The sequence below is a fragment of the Stegostoma tigrinum genome, chromosome 33, assembly GCF_030684315.1.
Source record: "Stegostoma tigrinum isolate sSteTig4 chromosome 33, sSteTig4.hap1, whole genome shotgun sequence".
Lineage (NCBI taxonomy): Eukaryota > Metazoa > Chordata > Chondrichthyes > Orectolobiformes > Stegostomatidae > Stegostoma > Stegostoma tigrinum.
In genome coordinates this window covers 22,361,445-22,378,032 of record NC_081386.1, presented here as the reverse complement: position 1 = coordinate 22,378,032, position 16,588 = coordinate 22,361,445, and the positions used below count along the sequence as shown (strand labels likewise).

Below are 16,588 nucleotides of genomic sequence, written 5' to 3'. Positions count from 1 at the left end.
TGTCTTCACATTGGGACTGAAGCAGCTCTTCAACACCCTCACTCTCCACTTGTTTAAATCTAACGGGCTTTGCAAGATTCTCACAATATTCTTTGATTCTTGGGAACTCCTGTGACAGATCAAAGATTTTAAAATCTTGAAAAGAATGTGGGAGAAGCTTCCGCTAAACTGCATGCAAGCAGTCCTTACTGACATTACCCCAGGTCTCCATGATGTCAATTGGATTCTTAAATGTTTTTCCAAAATTGAAGACTGTCCTTATCCCCTTCATTGGCTGTAATCAGTCTCCTAAATGTGTGCCTTAAATAATAAGCTTCAAAAGCTGCTATTGCACCCTGGTCCATGGATTGAAGGATTTAGGTTGTGTCTGTGGTGTAGAAATAGCACTCTGATGTTTTCAGAAAGCTCACCAATGGTGGGAGGATGGCTTGGTGCATTATACACAATGAGGAGAATGTTGAAAACCATGTTTTTTTTCTGCACTACTCTAAAAACATCTTCTAAAACATCAACAATAAACTCAGAAAAAATTTGCTCCATCATCTAACCTCTTGCTTGACATAAATTAGATGCCTAGCGTATACTTAAGGTAACTTTTCAAAGCTCATGAATTGGGAGAGCGGGACACCACCATAGGCTTAAGCTTTAAGTCTCCACTGACACTGGCACCCAGCAGCACAGTCATACAATCCTTTGTTGCCTTAAAGCCTGGAGCATGTGCTTTATATGTAGAAATGTAGGTTCTTAATGACATTCACTTCCAGTATAAACCTGTTTCATCCAAATTGAAAATTTTATCCAAGTGGTAGCCTTCTTCGTCAATTAATTTTATTAATATGGGGGTAATGCCATTGCATGCTCCTCATATGCACTGGCAGCTTCGCCACATAATTTTATGTTATGAAAAGCACTGCAGTTTTTCAAACCAGCCACTGCTAGCACTAAAGGCAGGCACATCTGCAGGATTTTCAGCATTTTTTTGTTAAATCTTCATGAAATGAGAAGGCTTTCTTTCTTACGATGTTGACGCATTCTCCGTGCACCGATGGAATCACGTTATAGCCAATACAACTTTTAGAAACAGCGTTCCCTTACTCATCAGTCACATTATAGCCAATTTGTGATGCTGGAACATGTATTATAGCAGAACCACTGTTGTGTTTCTGTTAAGAAACTCAAATGATCCACTAGTTTTATGAATTTAAGATGTTATCAGAAAAATCACAGAACTCTGAAACAACTTGAATTAATCTTTATTAAATATAAAGCAGATATTAATCAGCAATAAAATATTTCAGCCAGAGAGAAAATTGTTGATCAGCATCAACTCTCATTCTGTTTGAGTGCAGTTGCCCACGTGTCAGAAGTGGGTGGGTGTGGAAAGACCCAGCCCTGAGGAATACTGCTTCCATCAGGATGATCACCTGACACAAGATATCGATCCCATTCTTGTCTAACGAGGAGTAAAAGAAAAATATTAAATCCAATTATTATAATCAACACCCCTTTGTCTTAAGAACTGCTCCAGCATGCATTTATTGAGAATGTAAATCAGTTCTGCCTACTTGGATTATTTCCAAAACAGGTCTCAAACAGAAAGTGTTATCCAAGTTCCGTGGTTCTGATAGGGCCTAAACCTTGAGGCTTAACCTCAAGCAGTAAAAAAGTGAACTGAAAAACAATGGAACTATATTTAACAAAAGTAAAGCCAATTTTGAGCATCCAACCACAGTTAATGGGATGTATAGGTTACATGGATTTGCCATGGGAAATGTAGGGTTACAGGGATAAAGTAGGGTTTTGGTCTGAGTGGGATGCGATTTGGACTCGATGGGCCAAATGGCCTACTTTCACACTGTTGGGATTTTATGAATTGGATTATTTGGTCCCTCCTTGAGAGTATGAATGGAGGTGGTACTGCCTCCTGCAGAAAGAAACAGGTATCAAAGCATAACAAATCATCTGGAAATTAACAAGTCTGGCAAATATTACGGAGCATTATAAATGATCCACCTGAAAAAACTAACTTTTCATGGCAAATGACCGGCTACAGAGAAACATCCAAGAAAGCCAAGAGGGTGTGTTTGCCTCCAAGTACCAATTTCTTTTTATAAACTGCATGGGTTTCGTTGACTTCATTGTTGTTATTTAATAGTCAAAAATAATTACTTTCCATGTGAAAATTATAGGTCTGTCTTTATCTTCAACTCCAAGATACAATCCTAGTAAAAATTACTGCCCTAGCTAAGGAGGACCATTTTCTTCCTCAATTCATCCGATTATGTGCAAAGTCCTGTGGTTTATCAGATACATTTGGAAAAGGGGATACATTTGAATTATGTGGAAACATTGAAACAGTTTCAGTAACATATGATAATTGTTTTTACAGACAACTGAACTGAATGATATCAATACATCCGAAGGCTTCAGCTATCAACATTCATTAACCCTCACCTGATTTGCACGAGTGCATGTGAAGAATGCTCAGCTTGCAAATAATATTGGCGAAATGGCTGTAGTGGGTGGTCTGAAGGCAAATCTATTGAATCAAGTAAAACATTAATAAATCATTTGGTATTTGTAGTGTGCCATAACAGCAATACTTTAATGTATTGATCAATTCAGTTCGGTGTTCCACCCAGGCCCGAACTTTCAGAAACTCCTTTTTTTTTGCACCATTTTAATCTGCTTGCAACCTGTAGCTCTTTAAGGAAAGCTCCTGCTAAAGTATCATTCCAACAAATGGGAACTTTAGACGTAACTCAACAGAACAAAATGTTATTACTTGTAAATCTCTTCAAAAAGTGGTGGATTATTCAACAACAGGGGTTATGGTTGCATGTTAATCTTCAATACTTGTGTAAAATATTTGACTAATCATATTTGAGCTACTGTAACCAAAAATAAATCTTCCACAGTTTTAACTATTTATCCACAGCCAGAAGGCACTCCTCATTTCAAGGAATACAGCACACTAATGTTCCCAGGAGAACAGACAGGAAGAATAAAACTTCTCATGGTTCAGTGGGAACCACTATTCTATTTGTAGTGACTGATATCTGCTGCTGTTAGCAAAGCACATTAAATGTCAATCAGCACAGATGAATAGAAAATAAGCAAAACAGTTTTGGTCATGAGGGTACTTCATGGGTACAAAAATTTTTAGTAAACTATATCAGCAGCCCATATATTTAGATATCGCACAGCAATGTAGATGATGATTATTCAAAGAAAACCAATTCATTCAAATTCTTATAATGAATACTAATGACATCAGTAATGAGAGTTGTAAACCAAATTGCAATAAATCACTGCACTTCTGCAGATTGATGGAAATCTGAATAACCACTCAGTACTATTCAAATATTGAGCGCTCAGGCAGATTTACATTCCATTAAAAGCTCATAGTCCTCAAACCAATTGTTCATTACCTATGTCCTCAAGTTAATTAGCTAAAACAGTAACAATTACACAGTGGTTCCAGATTCAAATATTCTGAATGACATTATTTATGAAATTTTAACACAATGTATATCACACCATACAGTAGCGACTACACTACAGAAGTACAACATCACTGGAAAAGTGCTTTTGTATTTCCTGAGATCAGTCAACTTGCTACATGAATTCAGGTTTCCCTTTTATTGGTCACCTGGGTGGTATTTCAGTTACACACAACAAGCATAAGTAAACTTTTCAAATTGGTCATTACTAACACTGATTAACTTTGCAGAACAAATACTGTAGATGCTGGGAAGGAATAAAAATAGAAAACAAAGAAAATAGCCAGCAGCTGTGGACAGAAAAATGGTAATGTTTCAGGTTGATGATCTGTTGTCAGAGGACTGGTAAGAGAACACCTAACAAACAAGTTAAACGTTCTATAATTTTACATAGGTTTTCAGTTGCACGATGCTGATTAAGACAAGAACCAATTACTTAACTTGCTCACTTTAATAAACTAACATTTACTTAAAAAAACTGTACTGTTTATAGTAAAATGGATAAGCTAGGTACTACAAATACCTGGATCTCCAAACATCATCATTTCCACTTCACGTTGCTGTTTCTCCAGTTTTTCCCTTTCTTTTTTCAGCTTTTTCTCATTTTCTCTTTTCCTTTCTTCTTCTTGTTCTCCTTCCAGCATAACTCTCAAGGCTCTTTCTTCTGCATCATACAAGTCACTGCGTTTTTTAATCAGCTTTCTCAGCCTCTCAATATGACGTTCAAAGGTTTCATCAGCTGAAGGAGGAGGGTGAACGCCTGGAAAAGCAAACCAGTATTTGAATAGTCAGCATGATTTAAATATATAGTTACAAACTGATCAGGTACAAAATCTCGAGCAAACTGTGCTAATTAGCATGAGTCTTTATTTAGCAAACTATTGCCAATTTTAAGATCCATTACAATGCAATCCAATACCATAAAATTGCAGGAGTTAGAATTTAACAATGTCTATCAGTTTATTCCATACGTTACCACAGTAGGAATTAGAAGCATAAGGCAATACTTCTCCAAGAGTGACAAAAAAATAAACAGCTCCTGCTATGATAAAATCCATCGGACCACAGTAGTTTTCAGTTGAGTCAAAGTTCCCATATGCTGGATTATAAAAATTTCATTGTATCTTTTATTTACAATTTAGGACTTCTGCAAAATGAGATCAGATTTTTCCATTCTGAGTCAATTTGTTTGGTTAACGCTCATACTCAAAGAACGTTGCATAAAATCATTTGAATTAAATGCACTGTCAAACACAAGCCTTTTTTAAAAGAATACTGTAGGGTTCTTAATGTGGCTGAGCACTTAATTGTAAATAAATATTCTGATTGTACATAATTCATTCCAAAATGGAAAAACATTAAAATTAGCTTCCAGTTAATTCTTCTACAATCTTTTATGAACTATAAGTTAACTTATATTAAGTTTTTAAAAAGACAATGCAATAAAATGTTTGCAATATTAGTAATAGTTTAAAAGTGAATTACTGGTGTGAAATTTGCTATCTGGTAGTCAAAAGATTGTACCAGTACACAAGTCCATGACAGATTACGTCACAAGGCTCTTTGGAAGAAATACGATTAATAAGGTCTGTTATTATATACGAAATACAAATGACTATCATAATGAGAAAATTAATGTAGTGAATGAGTTTCCATGTGCTAAATCTCCTTGCTTAAACATGTCATTTCTTTTACTCATACTCTTCAGGTGCACTTGAGTTAATAGTTCCATGCGAGTGTGCAATATTCTAAGGTATAGACATAAACTTGCTGTATTCTCCGGTGAACTGTCATTTTGCCATTCCAGCATTTAAAAGCAACCAGCACTCATTGTAGAGCACCTGTGTTCCGTTTGCGACACCTACCAATCGCAAACCATTTCAACTCCCCCTCCCACTCCCTGGGTGAGATGTCCATCCTTGATGTCCTCTAGTGTCACAATGATGCCACCCTGAAACTGGAGTTGCAGCACCTCATATTCCACCTTGGGAGCCTACAGCCTGACAGTCTTGATGTGGATTTTACCAGTTTCAAAACCTCCCCACCCCTGGCCTCATCCCACGACCGACCAACCTTCCCTCTCATCCCTGCCTCCTTTACCTGACACAACCTGTCCACCTTCTCTCCCATCTCTCTGCTCCTCCTACCTCACTGACCAATCCCCACCACTCCCTACGTGCACTCACCTATCACCACCCCATCTATTTTCTTCAGCTCTACCATTCCTCTCTCTATTTATTTTGGAGCTCCCTTCTCCCTGACTGCCATTTCTGAAGGGTCCCAACCCAAAAGATCAACTTGCCTGCTCCTCTTATGCTGTGTTCCTCCAGCGCCACCCTGTGTTATCTCAAGTAAATATCATTTATTTTCTCAAAAAAGTTGGGATCAGATTTGCAGAAAGAAATTGAAAGAAAAAAAATCACTCAATTGACTAGCTGTTGCTGAATATGAAAACCAGGTAAGGTTTGCTGACTTACGAAGGAAGAAGCATGCAGTATTAATGCATCTTTAATCATGGTTCAGTACAGTCGATTTTGCTATAGCGTGTGTTTCTTCAATACAAATTGGCTTTAATACAATTGAAGAATTTAGGTCACTATTTGTAGAAAGTGAACTTTTCTCACCTGTATTGGGTATAATGCGATCCTGGCTAGTTTAAATGGCGTGGCTATTGCACAATTTTCTAATAATGCGGGATCAAACGAATACAGAACTATTGTGTTATATCAGAAACGACTGTAAAACGATTTGTAAGTCTGTGTTGCAACCCTTGTGTGAATCAGAGTACTTGGTGATAACAGTGATCTGCAGAATAGTCAAATGCAGCCGACCTCTGCATCTTTTAAGAGTAGATAAACATTTGAAATGGGAATATAAATGACAGTAGGGAGAGGAGTAGGGTTCATTCTGGATTGTGATTTTTCAACACAGACAAGACAGGCTGATTAGTCATCACCTGTACTGGAAATCTGCACAGTTCTATGAACATTGCTGTACAAAAGCTGTCTACATTGTGTAATTTGACACAAAATGTTGAGTTCTTGACAGTTGTCACAAGGCTGTGCAATATATTTTTGATAAATTTTTTAAAATTTTCAACAGGTTGAAAATATTGGAAATTTAATTGAGACAAGGCAAACTGCTTAAAATTCCACTTCAAGGCTGAGCTGAAAGATCAAAAGAATTACACACATGGAGGTATTGTGTGTGTGTGTGTGTGTGTGTGTGTGTGTGTGTGTGTGTGTGTGTGTGTGTGTGTGTGTGTGAGTGTGAGAGAGAGAGAGAGAGTGAGAGAGAGATCGCACATGTGCGGACAGATTCATAATCTTTAGACAACCATTGAATTACTGTCTCAGGAAGACATTAACAAATGCACTATCACTATGGTTGTATCAGGCAAAAACAAAGTATTTCTTGAAAATAAACAGTAGTATCATAACTTCAGTGGAGGTTCCAAGCACTGGTTGAGCTATACTGGAAAGGAAACTGTCTGCACTCTCTCAAAGAAACTGGCCCAGTTACCTCAGGAACAGCCATAAAGAAAGTGTAGAGGAGCTGAAAATTTAAAACAACTGCAATATTCGGTACCAGGAACATGAGTAGACCATTGGCCCACCAAGCCTGCTCCACCATTGAATAAGATCGTGGCTGAGACAGTTGTAGTCTTGGCTCCACATTCTGTCGTCTCTACCCTGTAAGCATCAACCCCTTTGTCTATCAAAAAATTTTAATCAGCCTTGAGTAAATTTAAAGACACAGCTTACGCTACTTGCTGGGGAGGATGATTCCACAATTTAAGAACAACAAGGAATTGGAGGGTTAAATAAGATTGATCTCCTGTGGATTCAGTTCAGTGAAGACCTATTGGGAGGGGTAGAGTTAAGGGATGGTGTGTCTAAAATCCATATAAGATAAATATTTTCTGCCCAACACTACTCTAAAAGGTTGACCAATTATTCTTAAACAATATCCACTGGTATTACTTTCCCCTGCAAGATCAAACATCCTCTTGATATCCAGCCTATCAGTCCCCTCAAGATCTCATGCTGCTGATTGACATTCAAGAAACCAACAAATTCATCTCAAGTTAAACCTTACATCTCAAAGACCAAGGAAGATTACATATTCTTTTATCTTCCTCTGGACTGGACATTATCACCTATCAATTTTGGGCCAAGTGATAAGGGTCATTTACTAGATGCTGCATCTTTATTATTTTTCTTTGGTTAGCAGGTAATAAACTTGTTTTTTTTCAATTCAAGAAAACCTTATGATTGGTTATTCATTAACTAATGTAATTTACTTAAATCATTGTTGTGACTAAGGTAGTTGGAAAGAGGGGAGACTATTCACCCTTCTCACTGGTCTTAACATGGTGTAACAGGTCATCAGCTGACATACTATGACCATTTGTCAATCAGCAAACCTGAAAATAAATGCCAGTATCTATTACACCCTCTTACCAACACACCTTTTCTAGCTGCAGCTTCCTTCCTCAGTTTTCGCAGCTTCTCCAGTGCCCGCAGGATATCCGTTAGTCTTTTTGCATCTGCCTGTTTCTTCCGCACCTCTGACAAGACACCATCTGCTGCAGCTTTCAGTTCACGTTCCTACAAACCGAAAATAAACCTGGTTCCCATGAAAAGAATACTGAAGGAGTTGCAGGTGCAAAGGAATCATTAAACAATGTGCAACTGGGAAAATCTATTATTTCTGAAAAGTATTATTATGACAGCTTTTATGTTAATTAATCCAAGATTCCACTTCTCTGTTGATTTATTTAGTGAGATTGTCATAGTTTTGTGACAATCTTTTGAGAATTCTGGTTCTCAGTAACAGTAGGAAACATTTCACTGGAGTTGCTAATTTACTTCAGCAAATTTTTATTTAAATTTCCCTTGTACATGTTCATGTGCTACGCCAATCATTCTTGTGGCATCTATAAATAAAATGCATACATGAGAATGAGAGAGTACTAACAATTACCAAAAGTCTTGAGGAGCATCATTAAATTAAAACTGTTACCTTTATCAACCCTTCTTCTGAGTATTAATTTTGCCCCAAAACTGTAACAATAGGCAGTATAATATTATCACCAATTAATTAGATTGCTGGTCAGTTTAAAATTTGAATATCGTTACCTATAATGGTTTGGTGAAACAATGAACAAAAGGATTATGGCAAAAATATCTGTAAATTACTGTATCTATGATACAACAGAAGTCTTAATATATTTTTGCTATATTAAACATAATTCTAAAGAATTTCTACAGCAACCATATATTCTCTCTGCAATACATGATTTAATTACTCTTAAGAAGTGGAAGTACGGCATTCAGCCCATCGAACTTGTTCCATCAATGAGATCATAGCTTAAATGATAATTCTCAACCCTACTTTTCCCCTCTTTTCTCATAACCTTTGACTCCAATAGTGATTAAAATTCTTGATAACTTCAGCCTTGAATGTATTCAATGATCCAGACTCAACAGCCCTCTGTGGTGAAGAATTCCACAGAATTTCTGAGAAGAAATTCCTCCTCATTCCTGTTTTAAATATGTGACCCCTTATTCTGAGATTATTCCCTCTGGTCCTGCATCCATCCCACAAGGTGAAACATCCTTTCCACATATGCCCTGTGAAGTCCTCTAAGAATCTTGTATGTCTCAATAAGGTCACCTCTCATTCTTCTAATTTCCACTGTGTAACAGGCCCAACCTACTGAACATTTCTGTATAGACAGTTCCACCATACCTGGTATCAGACAGGTGAACCTGCTCTAGACTGTATCCAATGTCAGTATGTCCTTCCTTAGATAGATCAATTTGAAAACACATTAAAATCAACAAAACTGGATAACTTATAACAAACCCCCTCAGCATTCTGTACATACATGATAGCAAACTAAAACCTTAGTGCAACTTTATCAGTTTTCTGAACAATTTTTTTTCCCAGATTGTAGTCCTGTGTACAACAACTGAACAAACTGCAAACACATGTACTACAGGCTTATTCATATTGTGTAAAGGAATCAAAAGCTGAACCAACTGTAAATTTATCAACTGTATTTATTTTATCTATTGATCGAGACAGCTTTGTGGCAGTGGAATACACAAACCTAAAGCTCTATTTTCTATCTGTATGCTAAGTAGCTGCCAGTGTGCACAACGCTTCATAACCAGTGAGATTTAACTCATTTAGAGCACTGACTAATTGTCAAACGTGGTTCACCTCAAATATATATTTGTACTTATTAAACACAGGAGCAGAAATTAGGCCATTTGGCCCATCAAGTCTACTCTGCCATTCAATCATGAGAAAGACCCCTTTATCCCCACTCTCTGCTTTCTGCCAGACAGCCAATCTTCTATCCATGCTAGCACACTGCCTCCAACAATGTGGGCCCTTTTCTTACTCAGCAGCCTTCTGTGTGGCACCTTATCAAAAGCCTTCTTGAAGTCCAGGTAGATAACATCCATTGGCTGTCCCTGGTCTACCCTGCTCATTAACTTCCTCAAAGAACTCTAGCAGATTTGTCAGGCACGACCTCCCCTTGATGAAACCATGCTGACTTTGCTCTATTTTACTATATATTTCCAAATATTCAGAAATCTCATCCATTACAATGGACTCCAAAATCTTACCCACAACTGAGGTTAGGCTAATTGACCTGTAATTTTCCATCTTTGCCTTACTCCCTTTTTAAACACAGGTGTCATGTTAGCCATTTTCCAGTTCTCTGGGACCCTCCCTGATTCTAGCAATTCCACTATCTCTTCAGCAATCTCCTTTAGAACTCTTGGGTGTAGTCCATCTGGTCCAGGTGATTTATCCACCTTCAGGCCAATCAGTTTGACTAGCACCTTTTCTTTGGTGATGACCACCATACTCAGTTATGCCCCCGACTCTCTTGCATTTTTGGGAGATTACTCGTGTCTTCCACTGTGAAGACGGACGCGAATTAATTATTCAGTTTCTCAGCCATTTCCTTGTTCCCCACTACTATCTCTCAACCGTCATTTTCCAGTGGTCCAATATCTGCTTTTACCCTTTATTTACCTGAAGAAACTCCAACAATCTTCATTTATTTTACTGGCTAGTTTACCCTCATTTAATCTTCTCCCTCCTTATTTCTTCTTTTGTTGCCCTCTGTTGGTCTTTGTGAGCTTCCCAGTCCTCTGCCCTTCACCACATTATGTTTTCTCGTTTGCTTTTATGCTATCCCTGACTTCCTTAGTCAGCCATGGTTGCCTCATCCTCCTTGTACCATGCTTCTTTTTCTAAGGATGAATTTTTGCTGCATCTCTTGAATTACTCCCGTAAACCCCTTCCATTGTTTATTAAAGAAAATAGCAATGGAACAGCAATGTATTTTTGTTACTGCCTGGATCTTATAATTGTTACGACATGCAAATCACTATTCCCTTTTACACATGTAATATTAGAAGGAAATGATTAAGTACCCTCTTCTTCTCTTCAACTTCTCGAATACACTTCATTCTCCATTCATCAATTTTTGCTTCTTTTTCTGCTGTCCTTGCCTCTTCCTCTTGTTTTTCTAAACGTCGCATTTGTTTCTTCCTTTGAATGCTGCTTCTTTTCTTCTTGATTCTTTCCAATTTCCTTTTCACAGCACTGAGGTAGTTGTCATCTTTTAATGTCTTTATTTTTTCCTGTAAAGCAGTTCTCATTTCAACTGCTTTCAGGTAGGATTCAGTCCAAACCGCTTCATTTTCAACATTATACCTTAATAGCTGGCATAAGGTAGTGAGCTCAGTTACAAGTTTACAAGCACTTAGTACTGATTCTTTTACTTCACTAACTGATGGGTAAGATCTTGGCTTTTTAATTTCACAAGGCTGCAACCTACGGTTTGATAAGAATCGGGTAAGCCATAACTCATCTTGTTCTTTTAAAGGTTCATTATATTTAAAATTATGGGACAGTTGGTCTGATAACAAGTTTCTGGTCATGGAGTCATTCCTGTGCAGTTGTTCAGCATTGACATCTTTACGGTTTTGTGAGAAGTTAGCAACACTGGACCATGGTGCTACCATGTTTTCATTGCTATACGGGATGTCACGGTCATTTTTCCAAGACAGTATCTCCCCTGATGAATTTGGAAAGTTCTGCTGATTAGGCATGCCATGGCTAGGATTTATTAACTGAGAATTCTGAGGTCCATATGCCATAGCTGAATTAAAGCCTCCACCACAAAGCATTGATTGGTCCTGGCAGGAAATGTTCTCAGACTGGGAAGGCATGCTGTGGATTTGAGGTAGCACATTGTTGGCAACTCCAGCTCTCTGTGAGAAGGGTGTATGTTGCTCAGGATGTAAATGCTCCCAGAATGGATAGCGTTGAGAATCTGTTTGTTCAGGTTGAAATGGAAGCTGGGAACGATGTGACAATCCCTGCCGAAGATAAATTTCCTGGTACTGATCAGCTGAGTGGTCCTGTTGTGAAAATCCCTGTGGGACACTAACTTGATCTCTGCGTTCATAACCCTGCTGGTGGGGCTGATGTTCCTTCTGCTGTTGATGCTGGGGTACGGGAGGGCAGCCTGGAAGGTGGGGAGGTTCACTTTGACGGGGATGATTCCATGGATGGGGAAGACGCTCGTGTTTTTGTGAGTGAGATGTGTAGTCCAGGTGCTGATGACTGTTTGGGTGAAGAGGGTGAATTGGGTATTGACCTTGTGGGTGGGGAGAGTGAGCTTGATGTTGCTGCCCCTTGCCGTCAGGGGGTTCATCTCGATGTTGCTGATCCCGGGGCTGAGGGCGGTAGTCTCGATGTTGCTGACCCTTGGGGAGAGGGGGTTGATCTTGATGCTGCTGGCCCTGGGAGTAATTTCCATGCTGCTGACCCTGGGGTTGAGGGGTTTGGTCCCGATGTTGCTGACCCTGGGGGAAAGGGGGTTGGTCACGGCCCCATGGCTGGGGAGGGTAATTCCGCAGGCGGTCTCGGTGGTCCGGATCCCACTGCGGATGCTGGCCGTACTCTTGCGGGGCCTCCACCCTACTCAAAGTCGGAGCAGGCCCTCCCGGGCCGCCCTGTTGGAAGCTCTCCGCGGGAGGAGCGGGCAGCCGCCAGTCTCCACCGACCGCAGCCCGGCCCTGGGCCAGGCCTCTCTCTGGGCCCGGCAAACCAGGCTGGCGGGAGGGAGAAAACGCGGCACCAGGCCTCTCCTCATTCCTAATCCCGGGGTTATAAAAGGAATCCCGACCTCGGTTGAGAAGCAACAAAGCCGTAGGCGGCGGCGGCGGCACAAATGCCTCATGACGCCTCTCGGGAAGACCGGAATAAAATGGCGGCGGCCGCTCCATTGCCACCCGAGATCGCCGGCACCCGCCGTATGCTGATTAGTCAACTCTTCTGTCAATCAGCGCCAGGCGTAGGCGGTGTCTCAAAGGAGTAGCCAATCCACATCAAACGTGGGCGGGTTTGTCGGGAACCAGTGGAAGTGTCGCCTTGAGCGCCCCCGCCGGAGTCGGGCGGACCAAGCCATCAGCCAAGAGAAGCCAAGATACCAATGAACTGGAAGGTACCAATGGGTTGGGAACATGGTGATAGAACATAGAACAGTACAGCACAGAACAGGCCCTTCAGCCCACGATGTTGTGCCGACCATTGATCCTCATGTATGCACCCTCAAATTTCTGTGACCATATACATGTCCAGCAGTCTCTTAAATGTGATACACTTATTCAAAAAAGGAGCTAGGTATCAGGTGGGAAATTATGGACCAATTAATTTGATCTCCTTACTGGGCATGGGGCTGGAGCCAATCTTAAAGGAAGAAATGAGACAAAAAAACTGCAGATGCTGGAATCCAAGGTAGACAAATGGAAGCTGGAAGAACACAGTACTTCTTCAGTCCCAGGAAGGGGTAATACCTGAAATGTTGGCTTCTCCTTTCCTCCAGTTGCTGCCTGTCTATATTTAAAGGGGGAAGATAACTGGACACTGTTTTCAAGGTAGTGGTGGTGGAGTTGCAGTGCAGCATGTGTGCTCCTGCCCAGAGCTCACCTGCTCCATCTGCTTTTACTTTCATTTTGTTCTTTCATAGCTTTTTTTCCCCCCTTAGTTTAATCTGCATACCTTCTATATCAGCACCGTAAAGGTGTTCAGCGTGTCTGAGGTAAGGTTTCTTCCGAACACAGCGGTGGAGGGAGCTGACTTTAGTGCAGTGTGGAGGAGAGTGAGCCCACAGTGCAGGAGATCGAGCCTAGTGATGATACATGTCCCCCACCATCTGTGGTGGTTGTGAGAGCAAGCAGTCTGAGGCCTTCTGGCATCTGTGGCAGCATTGAGTGCAAGGGAGACTGAGTCAAACATGGAGGAGATCAAGCCCAGCACAGAGGAGATTCAACCCTTGTGGGGAGTGCAAGCTCACCATAGGTAAGCACTTAAGAAGGACTGTAATATTGAACTTTTAACTTTATTTCTTTATTTTCCTATATTATACTAAGAAAGACGTTATTGTTGAATTTTTAGCCTTATTTTTCTACTTTGTACCTGAGATTTTGTACCTAGGTATCTTTGTAGCTAAGATGGTGTCAGGAATTATGACATTGTACATTTTTAACTGAACTCCTGCATTCTTGTATTTGACTAGAATCATGGAGTAATACAGCATGGGACAGGCCCTTCAGCTCAAATTGGTCCATGCTATGGTGCCCACTCAGCTAGTTCCAATTGCCTGCATTTGGTCCATATCATAGAATGTAGAACATATAACAATACACCGCAGAACAGGCCCTTCGGCCCTCGATGTTGCGCTGACCTGTGAACTAATCTAAGTCCATCCCCCTACACTATACCATCATCATCCATATGCTTATCCAAGGACTGTTTAAATGCCCCTAATGTGGATGAGTTAACTACATTGGCAGGCAGGGCATTCCAAGCCCTTACCACTCTCTGAGTAAAGCTCAAAACCCTTCCCATCCATATACCTATCCAGTTTTTTAATTTGCTAGTCCTCAGCCAACTTCCCCAACCTTCCTCTCTGTCAACAATACCTCCTAATTTTGTGTCATCTGCAACCTTACTAATCATGCCTTGTACATTCACATCCAGATCATTTATGTAAATAAAAAATAACAAAGGTTCCAGCACCGACACCTGTGGCACACCACTCATCATAGGCCTCTAGTCCAATAAACAACCTTCAACCATCACCCTCTGCCTCCGACCATTGAGCCAATTTTGAACCCAATTAGCTAGCTCTTCCTGGATCCCTTGCGACCTAACCTTCATGACTAGCCTGCCATGCAGTACCTTGTCAAAAAGGCCTTACTAAAAACGCCATCTATCCTCTTGATTACCTTTTCGAAAAATTCCAAAAGATTTGTCAGACATGACTTCCCGCACACAAATCCATGCTGGCCATCCCTAGTCAGACCTGAACCATCCAAATGTTGGTTGATCCTATCCCTCAGTATACTCTCCAATAACCTGCCTTCCACTGATGTCAGACTCAATGATGTTAGACCACATGTGACAATAATATCTAATTCTGATTGGAAAAACAAAGCTCAATTCACCAATGTCAACGCTTTCACCTTTCATGAAGGATGCTAGAGTTCTTTGAGGATGTAGGTAGCAGAGTAGATAATGGGGATCCAGTGGATGTGGTATATTTAGACTTCTAGAAAACATTTGACAACGTGCTGCATAAAATACTGATTTTAGAAGGTTAGATCCCGGGGGTTAAGTGTAGAGCACTAGCTTGGATAGAGGATTGGCTGATGGAAAGCAGAGGGTCAGAACAAATGTGTCCTTCTCTGGATGGTGAACTGTAGCTAGTGGGGTGCTATGGGGTTCAGTTCTCGGACCCCAAGTATTTACAAACTTTATAAATAATTTGCAAGCAGGGACAGATTGTAACATAGCAAACCTCATGGATGATACCAACATTGGTAGGAAAGCAGGCAGTGATGAGGAGTTTTCAGATGGATATTGATAGGCTAGGAGAATGGGCCAGAGTCTGGCAGATGAAGTTTAATGTGGATATGTTCAAGGTTGTCCATTTTGGCCAGAAAAGTAAAACGGCAAATTATTATTTAAATGGAAAGCAGATTCAAAGTGTGTCAGTGCAGAGGGATTTGGGCATCTACGTGCATGAATCACAGAAAGTGGATATGTAGCTGCAGCATTTAATAAGAAAAGCAAATGGAATCCTGACATTTATTGAAAAATAACTGGATTATGAAAGTAAACAAGTACTGTTGCAATTATATAAGGCATTGGTGAGACCACATCTGGAATATTAAAAAAAAAGTTTTTGTGTCCTTACTTGAGGAAGGATATGGTGGCACTAGAGGCTGCTCAGTGGAGGTTCATAAGGTTAATTGCAGGGGGAACAGTTGAATAGCTTGGACTTGTACTTGCTGGCGTCCAGAAGAATGAGGTGGGATCTGATCGAGGTATATAAAAAGATAAAGCGGACTGATAAAGTGGACGTTGAACAGCTGTTCCTCCTTGTGGAACAATCTCAAACAAGAGGGCATAGATATAGTGTGAGAGGAGTTAAGTTCAAAGCTGAGATGAAGAGAAACTTCTTATAGTATTGTTAATCTGAGGAACTCACTGCCCCAGAGTGTAGTGGAGGCAGAATCAATCACCAGATTCAAGAACGAAATAGACATGTTTCTGATGAAAAGCAGGATAAAGGGCTATGCAGACTAGGCAGGAGAGTGGAGTTGAGCCAAGGATAAGATCAGCCACAATTGTTCAAAGTGGCAGAGCAGGCTTGAAGGACTGAATTGCCTACTCATACTCCTAATTCCTATGTTGTAAGATCAGAAAAATGCAATATCAAAAAATTCTGAAGAGGGCTTACACTGGACTCTAAACGTTAACTCTCTTTCTCTCTCTGCACATGCTGCCAGATCTGCTGAGTTTCTCCAGCAATTTCTGCCCTTGATTCAGATTTCCAGCTTTTTTTTATATCAGCATCAAAAAATTGCCACTTCAATAAACCATTTTGCTACGATTTGCCAGCAAAGTTAAATGTAAGCTGGAGGAACAGCATCTCATTTTCCGCTTTGGCATTTTATAGCCTTCAGGACTCAACAACG

At 40.3% G+C, this 16,588-nt stretch overlaps 1 protein-coding gene across 1 annotated transcript; it reads right to left on the bottom strand.

The window, feature by feature from the left end:
• Positions 1–1,237: 1,237 nt before the first annotated feature.
• pdcd7 (programmed cell death 7) lies at positions 1,238–12,863 on the bottom strand. The gene is made up of 5 exons (XM_048562572.2): positions 10,967–12,863; positions 7,975–8,113; positions 4,027–4,263; positions 2,455–2,539; positions 1,238–1,453 (listed from the first exon to the last, which is right to left on the bottom strand). The coding sequence occupies exons 1-5, from the start codon at positions 12,827–12,829 to the stop codon at positions 1,324–1,326; spliced, it is 2,454 nt and encodes an 817-aa protein (XP_048418529.2). The 5' UTR covers positions 12,830–12,863; the 3' UTR covers positions 1,238–1,323.
• Positions 12,864–16,588: the final 3,725 nt, after the last annotated feature.

Excerpts from the sequence above, each read along its gene's own strand:
- pdcd7 (XM_048562572.2), bottom strand. The coding sequence starts at position 12,829 with ATGGAGCGGCCGCCGCCATTTTATTCCGGTCTTCCCGAGAGGCGTCAT. Across the intron at positions 2,540-4,026 it reads GATGATGTTTGGAGATCCAG|ATTTGCCTTCAGACCACCCA; the intron begins GTATTTGTAGTA and ends TTGATTCAATAG. Across the intron at positions 1,454-2,454 it reads CATGCACTCGTGCAAATCAG|ACAAGAATGGGATCGATATC; the intron begins GTGAGGGTTAAT and ends ACTCCTCGTTAG.